Source organism: Brachypodium distachyon, chromosome 3, assembly GCF_000005505.3.
Source record: "Brachypodium distachyon strain Bd21 chromosome 3, Brachypodium_distachyon_v3.0, whole genome shotgun sequence".
NCBI classification, from domain to species: Eukaryota; Viridiplantae; Streptophyta; class Magnoliopsida; order Poales; family Poaceae; genus Brachypodium; species Brachypodium distachyon.
Genome location: NC_016133.3, coordinates 11,746,305 through 11,757,532, shown reverse-complemented (window position 1 = coordinate 11,757,532; position 11,228 = coordinate 11,746,305). Strand labels below are relative to the sequence as shown.

Genomic DNA, 11,228 nt, shown 5'->3' with positions numbered 1-11,228 from the left:
TCATACTCTTACTGCCAATGTATTTGATGCCCTCCTGCAAAAGTGAAAAGGAGAAAAGAGATGCATGCCAACCCCATTCTTGTGGATTACCTCCTTGACTGATGATTGGTACAATAGCAGACTACTGCCTCTTGCTACTATAGGGAAGGAAGTGTCAACAATTTCTTATATTCATGTTTAAAAGTTAACTATGTAAGATTCAGCGGATGTGACTATATGTGTAGATTACAGTTGAAGCAAATTACCGCCTGTTCCAAGCAGTGCTCTGACTTCTGAGGTACTGTACTATCATTTATTCAAATCAGTACTGCTCGCAAATGAGCAAGAGGTAGACTCTGCTCGAAAAACTAACATGAGTTCATCTGTCACGTAACCCAGTGTATTCATCAGTCATGAAAACAAAGATGCAAGTGGCACGACATGCCCAAGAATGTCTCTCAAGCACATTGTGACAACACATAATCTCCTGATCACAAGGCATGAGCTAGAAAGTTTAGCATGAACACACACATATATAACAACAGTATATGTGCCATTTTGGAAGCAAAAAAAGAATTGTATTAAGACACAAATAGCAACTCCAATTGGAAAAGTGGGCGAAGGTGGTTTTGCATTGTGCTCGTTATGTTTGGACGGCGTTAGTAATAAAATGACAGGGAAAAAGGAATGTCTTGAGATAAATGCTGCAAAGCCAACTTCACAAGCGACACTGCATATGAATTCATAGTTTCATACTCACTGAAACAATCAGTGAAAAATAAATGCAAATATAGGACTCTCGGAAAGAAGCACGCACACACTGCAACTCTTTGGGAAGATCAATGGGACTATATTCAAATACCACATTTCTTGGAAATGTATACTGTTACTATCTACCATTCCACCAATGCAGCCAAATGATAAAAACACATGTTTAACATTCATCAGGAATTTTTATAAGATAGTATGATAAGATTATAGCTGCAGAAAAATGTGCTACGCACTATAAAGTTCAACAAAGGGTTATGTGGATTAGTCAACAAAGTTTTGCAAGGGTAGAAAATAAGAAAGCTTAAAATGAACTAACTCACCGAGGTCTCACATGTTCATTTGCAGGAATCCCTTCCTGCCGATGTTCATGGTCCAGACTATGGATTGCACACACTAGTAGATGTTAAGTATCAGCCAGACTGCTAAGTGAATACACAGAAAGTTCTTTCCATCAATTATCTGATCAATCAGAAATTGCATTACAGGATGCTAGATAATTCTCCTGAAAATGCACCAATTTAAATAACCAGTGGTTCTAGAAAAGGAACTGGAGCATTACTTTGGAGCATCCCTTATCAGCAAAGTGTGTACTGTGTAAATTAAATAAATAGTTAATTTTAGGATCTACTAACAATTTGCCTCGTCAAAGCTGAGAATATAAAATATCAAGTGTTATATAGCAATAAAGTATAGAACATAGAGTCATAGACCAACTGCATAGATGAGGCATGTCACCAGGCAGCTACTATGTGATGCAGGACTTATAAAGAGTGGTGTCCTCCCCAGTGAGTTATTTCCTGAAAACAAACAGGAATCAAATTATATTCTGTTTCTTGATATCATAAGAGAGATTGGGGCATAAACACATATTACAACAAAATTCAAGGAACAAACTTGGAACAAACAAGTTTAACTTGATTTCACTCATTTTAAATAATACGTGGAACTGATTGATGAAAGAAAGTAAGCAGTACATATCATACCAGCAGATCTGCAAAATTGTAGTGACTGGGTGCACACAACAAAATAGACAATGTCCATCTGACAACAAAATGTTCTTCATAAGGTGTGCAGTAAGATCAAGAGGCATTAAATTGGCCATTTCCATGAATGTAACTATAGCGGAGTAATGAAAGTCAAATACGGATCAAACTGATCAAATTTGAACAGAGATCAGAAGTCCAACATGGACGGTTAGCCGTGTCAGGCATTATAAGAAATAATTAAGCAAGTAGAAAAGGCTTCAGCCTAGTAGATCCCAAAAAAATCATACCAATTTTGTAAATTTCACTATAATAATTGTGAAATCAACAATTTACATTTGTATAGGTACATGTACTGTGGGCCTCACTTGCCCAGTAATCTGCCTAAAAGGTGCAAACTTCTGGAAAGGTCAATTGTGAGGCCCTCATATGTACACAATTTTACAAAGCGAAAACAAGCCAAAGAAACAACAACGACGACGACTGGATAGGCTTCAACAGCACTGTCAGAGGAGTCCTGAATAGCCTAGACACATGCCAGCCTGAACAGAACTAGACACATGCCTCAGCTTCAATTGGATGCTGAAGCAGGTTGTCATCATTATCGGCTTCTACCAACTTGCTATTGCTATGGCCAAAGGATTTGTATGGCCCAGAAGAATTCTCGGGACTCCAAGTATCCGGAACTGTGAGGAAGTACTTGGCCATGAACTTTCTAAACCTTTTCTTGTAATCCTTGGGTGAAATTACAGTCGGTGAAACATTTTTTCGAACCAAAGAACTCTTGACCCATGTCTCCAGCTGTTTGTCCCAAGTATATTGCCTCAAATAATCAATGATGCCAAACACAAGTTCATTCTTTTCTTTGTCCACTCCCACAAGCAGAGAATAGTCCATAACGTTAACTGACTGCAAGTACAATAATTTTGTTAGGACATATATTTATTTGAAAACATGATTATCTGCAGATATAGGATATGCATTATACATACAGTGAGGAATGATGTGTCATTCCAGATTGCACGCTGCAAAAGATGCTTCGTTCTTCCACCAATATAGATCGGAGATACACGCATGTCCTCAACATAGTTTTGATCCAAGTAAACAGTGTCAGGGTCATTTGATTTGGCGATGTGTCGTGAAAAAATAGCACCTTTAAGGTCATAAATTCGTGAAATATTGTGCCCAAACATGAGATTTTCCATCACCATCAGATCCATTTTGATCTCTTTGCCATGCCTTATTTGCTTGACCTGAAACAACAAGTCATATGAAAACCCAATAGAAGTCAGGAAATAAATCGAATAGAAATCAGTTGTCAAAAAAACCTACCTGATAGATTCCTAATATTTTGGCAAGGCAAGTTTGGCTGCCAGTGTCTAGAGAATGGTAAGCATGCTTGAAGTAATCAGGGGCAAATGTTATGAAGGACTCAAACTCTGTTTTCTTGATTTGCTTTATGATGAACCTGTCATCCAATGTCTTTGCAAATAAAGCCTTACTCTTTCCACCTTGAGCGTCCCACTTCTTACAGCGGCTTAAGGAAGTAATATATGCAAGCTCAGATGGGCAGCACTTCTTTCGAAGAAGGTAGAATTGGTTCGAATATATACTAGTAACCGAATATTTGCCTCTGAGAGTTACTTTTCCGTTCACAGTGATTTCTGGGTGTACCAAGGACAATAAAGGCAAGGTATCATAACCAGAGAGGTCGTCAGATGGATATGACGAAATAGAAGATGAAAAGCTTGCTTCAGAATCTAATGATCCAATAGATGACCATGGTGACGAGCTAAAAGAACCTTCAGAGAAAAAGCTATAGGATTTCTCCATCGTTTTACCATGCTCCACCCTGCCCTCCCCCGTCTCGTTCTCGACTATGGTATCCTGCCTACGTTCCTCAGATATGGCGAGAGCACGAGCTATTATACTAGATACCTCATGCTCCAATACACATAAAATATTACCACCGGGGCCAACTGTGAACTGAGGAGTGTCCACCTCCTCATGTTTTTCAAACAAGGGGGAGAGGTGAGATGGGGAGTAATGGTTAACAAGATAAAATTTCTCCAAACATCCCATTTGAATGTCCTTCCTGTAAGCCAGTTGAGACTCACAAAATGAACTCCAAATCCATCTATCACTGTCATCCCAATCAGTACTTCTGAACTTCTGGAGAGTGCTTGAAGGCTCTTGTTCCTTGGAAACTGGATGTGCAACTACCCCGTTACCCTGGACCTCTGTATGACTTGAAACTTCAAGTGAAGGTACTTTTTGGTTTTGTGGCGTGCTCTCTACCTCTACTTGATCAGGAGCAATGAGAGATCGAGATCCTTCATCTTTACTACCTTCACTGCAAGAAGGTTCAGAGTTGCCAGCTCCCTGACTATCATCAAGCAAGTGTGCTGCGGTCTCACCAGATTGATGGTCAATGGGAATATTGTTACTTGTGCAATCAGTGCAATCAGTGGTACCATCTGACCTCACAGCTGTCATAGTTCTATCACACGTCAGTTCACCAATTTTCTTGTCAATCTCGTAGTTGGCCCCAGAAATCTTGTCTGCAGTTCCGCTAGGATTATTGCTATTACCAACACTCCCTTGCCCAGCAGATTTACACATAGAAAGTTCGTCGAGCCGACGGTCCCATACATAAAGTTCAAGTAGAACATCCTGGTAAGACCAATTTATATTAAGAAGCTCATGCACAGATGAGGATGATCTCCCATTTTGGTTGATTGTCTTTACTAATGAATCCTGCATAAAAATAAAGATAGTAACCCATAAATATAAATTAAACATAACAAATTCATTGGCATACAAAGTTCCAGTCTAAAAGAAATTAAGACAAGGATGCCTACCTCAAAATCGGCCTTTTCTTTCATCAACAACTCTTCGAGTTCAGAGAAGTCCTTAACAGGGTCAAATGTGCCACAACTGGTTGCTGTCACATCATGATGCTGATTCTTCAAGAGTTGTAGCAAGGTTGCTACCTCAGAAAAAAGTTTCATACCTCTAGCAAGAATCTTTGAAAGTGCAAAAAAAAAAGTATTACTATGCATGTACTGGAGACAACTATGAGATGGTAATGGTAGAGAGTATTAAGACATACATGTATCCTCTCTTTTTCAAACCAATTCTGTCTGCTAGGGTTGTCGAAGTGGAGGGTGGGTGGTGGTTTGCAGGTAGTGTAAATTTCTACTGAGGAGTAGCGGAACATTGCAACTTTGGAGCCCAACCTGAAGTCAGTAAGAAAAAGAAATTATCATTAAAGAAATAGTTACATCTAAAGGCAGCCAAAAAATAATTTTGTTTGATGTGAAAAGTACATCGAGCGTACCCAAAAAAACGCAAGCAGTCCCTGTTCACCAAATGCCCACATATGGATAGCCTTCTCGCTGCGGAGTGACTTGAAAAACTGAGTTCCAGGAATTTCCCAAAAGAGAGATTGCGCGCTTCAGATGATATTAACACTCTAGGAGTCGATTTAGATGTCCCATGTTCATGTTCACATCTCAAGCATCTAGTCCACATCCATATTTTTCCTTCGGATTCGCCAGGTAAGCGATGTTGGGACACCAAATTCTTTGATTGAACAGTCAAATTCCCATTTTGATGAGTGTAAGAATATATGTGAGCCTCTGGAGGCTCTTGACAAGATGAGCAGCTTGCTTTCTAGTACGAATAAATATTAGTGAGCCAAATAACATCGCAAAAAAGAGTATCAATGGAGCCGAAATAAAATGTACATTACTAGCACAAAAATATAATATTCAGTGTAAATAAGAACAATGTGTGAACAAACGAAGAAGTGGTAAACTGTTGTTACCTGATTCTGCAAAATGTCTTGCAAATATCGCCCCAAGGACAAATCAAAGTTCCCGTAGTATTTTATACGGCACAGTTGGCTCGGGAGACATATAATCTGCTTTGTGATGCATTGGCTAGACATCAAAATCAGTATACTGTCAGAATCAAGTGCATCATCGGCTTGATCTTCGTTAGAAATGTTCCCATTGCTGATGATACTGGTGCTGTGATGTTCCCCATCTTCAGCCATAGCGGATGATTCCTCATGTTTGCCATGCCCAGAAGAACCTGATGGCATTACTTCTTGGATCCTTTCTTGTTTTAAGAGATCTTTCGTGTCATCCAAAATTTCACTGGAAGCTGCAGACTCTTCCACCTTTGACCCAACATGAAATCCATTACTAACCATCTCTTTCCTAGATTCAACCCTGCCTTCTATTTTATTATCAGTTGTTTCTTGGAATGATGTGACAGGTAAATAAATATTATGACGATGTAACTTGTCAGCAAATTTTCTTAATGGTCCTGATACTGGTGGTGGTAGCCTTCCAGTGTGAAGGGGTGATGTTGAGCTATGCCGGACATTTGCACCTTCTCCAAGTTCATCCAAAGAGCTGTTTGTTATTGAAACTGGAGCATCTACATTTGTATAACTGAGAGATTTCTTCCCATCCGCATAGATATTAGAAGTGGCATGGTATAATTTAAGTGCTGGAGAATCATCATGTGAAGGAGGGATGGCACAACCCAGAACAGCCGTATCATCACCAATTGCTGAAGGCCCTACCATAGCGGTGACATAATTTTCTTTGGAAACATTTTTATCATTTAAGAATACCCGCTGATCTTCAAAGAAAGACGTTTCGAGGATCAAGTGGTATGCTGCAAAGACTGTGTAGTGCATGACTTGCTTGACTTTCTTCAATTCTTCAGTATTTGCTCCACGGAGCAGTATCTGGATGAGAAAGGAACCATTGTCACTCAGATAATTTAACAATCCATGAAACACAATTTGGTCTGTCACTTACTATTTGTTCAGTGGAATGTAACTAATATGCAGGAATATATCACTATCAATTGGTATTCACTCATCGTAATAATTGATAAAAGCACATACCACTACTATGGATCTCACCACAAACAAAACCAGGTTTGTTACTTTAAAGCACCATAAGTGTATCTAGCTCCTGCCAAGTTGTAATCACCTTGGTTCTCTGCCTTATTAGTCAAACCGTAAAATTTTATGGCCACACACCACTCGAATAGAGAAGATGTTTAATTACAGTCTACAAGCCAGCTATTAAGAAGTAATAACTGGTCGAAGTAATAGACATGTCCACAGTAAGCTGGAACAACTTCTGGTTATGGATTTCACTTCCATACAAAGGGATGCTTTGGTTGGGGAGATTTCAGGGAAGAAAAGACATAGGAAAAATACTCCGTGGCATAGTTTATTTATTTTGCTTTTGGAGGAAAATAAACAATCTTAGGGAAAAAATAAGAATGGAACTGAAAATGTATAAAATGCATCATACATGTAATACTAGTTAGGTAGACATACCGTGCAACCCAATGGCCTGGGAAATCCTTCCAAGAACATTAATGTTTTAGACAGTCTTTTCCCACCTTCACTGGCATCGTTGTGTTCTTCAATGAATTTTTCAATATGGAAGTAGTCACACTGCTTCAGCTTCGGTTTATCCAGAACTTCTGGAAATGATATTATAGGAGAACCCGTACAGCGTGCAATTCTTTGCAACCGGCTGAGCTTCATATCAAGAATTAGTGTACACCCTTGTCTTAATAGAAGTTCTTGTATGTCTCGTGAAACAGTTTTCTCAACCATGATAACATTGGGACTGCATATATCAATCACCTTACTTATAGTCCTCTCCAGATGGTCCTTTTCCTAATTGTTAAAGGCACGGAACAGATGTCTTAATCTTCTATCCAACAAAAATAAACGGCGTTTACTATAAACAATTCAATGTGCATATGTATATGAAAGGACCAACCTGATTCATTGAATTAAACGATGATAAACCAACATCAGAGTGCCCCAGGACTCCTTCCAGTAGTAGCAGCCTAGGATTGTGACAACTGGTCGGCATGTGCTTATGAGCAGTGTTCTTCTTGAAGACTAATCCCTTGATCACCTCACTGCAGTCAAGGTTATGAAGTGAACGTGTATAACCAAACACGCAGATAGAATACATTATATTTTAAAAAACCTTTAAGTGAACAAATGTGTCACCTTTGCCAGCGAGTACCAGATGCTACACATTTGACCTTGATATAAGAGCCAGGGTCCATTTCCTTTCCGATGGTAGAATCAGGTTTGATAAGTAGTGCAGCTTCCCACGACAGGGAGGTCACAATATCGAGCCAACTCTCACTACTCTCTCCTTTTCCAAAGGGGATACCAGCAGAGGCCAAAAACCGACTCACGAGTATCTTGAGTTGTCCATTCATAGCTTCCAACATTGCATTTTCTCGCTCATCCTTAGGATTGGGGCTGGCCTCGTGTTCCTCACCAGCGGCTGGGAAACTTGACTGGCCCCACTTGATTCCATCACCATAATCGTCATCGTCGTCATCATAAGCAATGTTACTCTCGGTCTCATCTCCCTTGTCTGCAGCTTCAGGTGGTATCCAGATGCTATCATTTTCAGTACCTGGGGAGTCCGTATTGTTGCTTTTGCCATTGGTACTCTCAGCCCCATCAGAATCATCACCAGACTTAATTGAGCGGTCATCGGCCTTAGGGGCCGATGGATCGGAGCTCACATGTTCATGTTTATGCAAAGAGGCACTCGAGGAGAAATTGTCGTCTGTGGACAGATTGTTGCTACCACGCTTGATAGGACTCCTCCCAATTTGTACAAGATGATCAGCATCAAGCTGGCTGTGATGGTTACGATTACCGTCTAGAACCTCTGATTCAACTTGACTGCCAGTACGAAAAGAAGACCGGGTCAGAATGGGATTTAGAAAACACAGACACAGTCAAAGACACAAATATCTGATGAGGAAGTTCCCTTGCCTCAAGGGCACTTCTCTACCAAACCAGGTTGTCCAAAATCAAATATCCACAGGGTTAGGTGACCGGAGAAATAAACAAAATATCTTCATTCAGGTTTACCCAAACACAGCATCAGGTTAGTGTCGAAGAGTTGACCGACGTTTCAGGCGTGCAAGACCAGAAACCAGAAAACTAAAGGAACTTCCATTCCATTGTTTAACAGACGACACTAATGAATTAAAGGCTAAGCAAGTTTCTGGTTCTGCATATACCAGGTGTCCGAGACTACAATTGGCTTATTGATACAGGAAATTTCATTGATACAGAGCCCTTCCTGAGCATCCCATGGAACCTATGACTATGAATTGGGACACAAAATTCATAACACAGTATGGCGATATTCCTGGAATCAAACACTAGACTACCTTGCTGTATGGCGCGGATTCATGTCCGGGCACATGGCCTGCGACAAGCATACGGCCCTTCCTGCTGCTCCACCAGCTTCCCCCTCCAGCAGGCGGCGGTCGGTCGGGTCTCAGATCTCCTCCGGGGTGGTTGGCGGTCGCCTTCGCCTGACCAGTTCAGCCAAGCAGCACGCCATTAGTATCCATCCATTACTGGGTCAATACAAGCAAACCAACCAACCGACAGGAGAACAAAAGATAGAGTAAAATCCCAAGTCAACAAATTTGAAAGAGAAAGAAAATGGGATGCATCCATTGATCACTACTGCTCACGAAGGTTGGAATCGAGCAAGCATTGACCTAGCAAATCGAGGCGCAGATGGTCAGAAACGCTGAGCAAATCGGGAGCCTGAAACTTGAATCGCACCAACAAGAAGAAGAAGGTTGGTGAAATCGAAGGCGGGGGCGTTGGCGATCAACCCGAAGGCCAGGCTGTCCCTTCCAAATCCCAATGATCCAAAAAAAATAAAGAGCTAGTACTACTACAAGAACAAATCCCCCGAACAAAAATCCTAAAATAAAAAAATTAAAGGGCCGGAGGTCCAAGTCAACAGAGGTGGGCGGGAGTCGACGGCACGGAAGACAGAAACATCCCAATCCCCAAATCCGTCCCAAAAATCCGTTCTTGGGTCTTGAAATCGGAAATAAACCCCCGCTGTCGTTGCCGAATGCATGTACGGCGCGCGTGTTCTTCCAAGCTCCAACCGAATCCAATCCCATAACAAGAACAACCAACAGAAACACCAGAAATCATGAGAGGGGGGGCAGGAGAAGATGGTTGGGCGGGATGGATCTCCGTGTTACCTCGGTGCGTCTGCTGCGCCTCCGTCTCTGGACCGGTTGATCGGAGAGGAGTTAGTAGCGAGATTGGAGAAGAAAGAGGTCCCGAATGGCGAAGAAGAGAGAGCAGGAAGGAAGGGGGGAGAGGAGAAATTTGGGCGCACGGAAGGGAGAAAGAAATACTCCTCTGCTGCTGCAACTACTTGTCGTCGTCAACCTCAAACTGGGTGGACCCCACGCTGGCATTTTTAAAACCTTTTCACACTTTACCGTTTCCTTTTCCTTTCTTTTTTTCCATTTTTTCGATGTTTTTTTTTCTTGCGGCAAAGCCCATGCCACATCGGAGTCGAAAATGAAAAATGGAGTTCATTAAGGCACTCAATAAAAATACTTGAATCACGAAAAAAAAATACTCTAAGTACCAGCTTCGTTCCCAAATAGTACTAGTACTACGAGTATAAGAAATTGTGTCCGTGTCGTTCTAAGTTAAATAAAATCTACTGAGATCAACAATATTAAATGGACATACTATGAAGATATATAACTTGAAGAAGTTTGATTTAAGACAGACAAAACTATAACTTAGTAGGAAAAACTTATGATATTTAGGAAGGAGTAGGAGTATATAGCACTAAACATTTATTTTTTTTGCGACTGTACTAGACATTTTTTATGAGAAAGGAAAAAATGATATGGATTTTGATTGGTTACCGTGTCGTGCCACGCAAGGGAACGGCAGAACGGGCTATCGGCGCCGACACGCTTTGGGTCTGGTTGGTTCTTGTTTGTTGGACACTAGCTCTTGCATATGCAGCTGCCACGCCATATATATGACGGCTTCAACAGAAATATGCATACGCAAATCAATCATAGATTGAAGGGCATTCAACTGAGCTAGCTGGCTGGCCATTCTAACTAACAAAGCGTGTGTTGTTGTTCTCCACCATCATGACTTAACAACACATTACTACCAGACGATATACTAATAGTATTGATTAATATTGTGGCTGTGCTAACCTTATCCTAACTCGGATAAGCTCATTATTGCCACATACCAAAAGAAAGAGCATGCCAAGAAAACATGAATGAGAAGAGGGGAAAAACAAGAAATATCTTTGCTATTTTTTGTCAAAATAGAAGAAGCAGACGTGCGTGGTACGATATACTGCGTGTTCTAGCGTCGTCAGTTACCCCGTGCATGACCGGTTCAATATTCGACCATTCCCCTTGCTGCCTGACAGACGGACAGACAGACAGTTTTTTGGCCTGGGAAAACCAAGATGCATGGCATGGGAGGCACGAAATACTGCCTAGCTAGCTATCTGCTTGCTTGCAAGCAAAGTGAAAATCATGCATGGCTAGACCAAAACACACGGATCTTAGTCAGTTAATCAATTAATTGACCTTCTTACGTGCACA

The 11,228-nt window shown here is 41.0% G+C and overlaps 1 protein-coding gene across 1 annotated transcript; it reads right to left on the bottom strand.

Moving 5' to 3' along the window:
• Window positions 1–1,992: 1,992 nt before the first annotated feature.
• Window positions 1,993–9,991, bottom strand: LOC100838597 (putative 1-phosphatidylinositol-3-phosphate 5-kinase FAB1D). Its single transcript, XM_010235945.3, has 12 exons — window positions 9,834–9,991; window positions 8,991–9,137; window positions 7,798–8,493; window positions 7,559–7,703; window positions 7,105–7,452; window positions 5,563–6,498; window positions 5,074–5,408; window positions 4,846–4,972; window positions 4,595–4,759; window positions 3,066–4,490; window positions 2,726–2,986; window positions 1,993–2,642 (listed from the first exon to the last, which is right to left on the bottom strand). The coding sequence occupies exons 2-12, from the start codon at window positions 9,023–9,025 to the stop codon at window positions 2,286–2,288; spliced, it is 4,830 nt and encodes a 1,609-aa protein (XP_010234247.1). The 5' UTR covers window positions 9,026–9,137; window positions 9,834–9,991; the 3' UTR covers window positions 1,993–2,285.
• Between the last annotated feature and the right edge of the window lie 1,237 nt (window positions 9,992–11,228).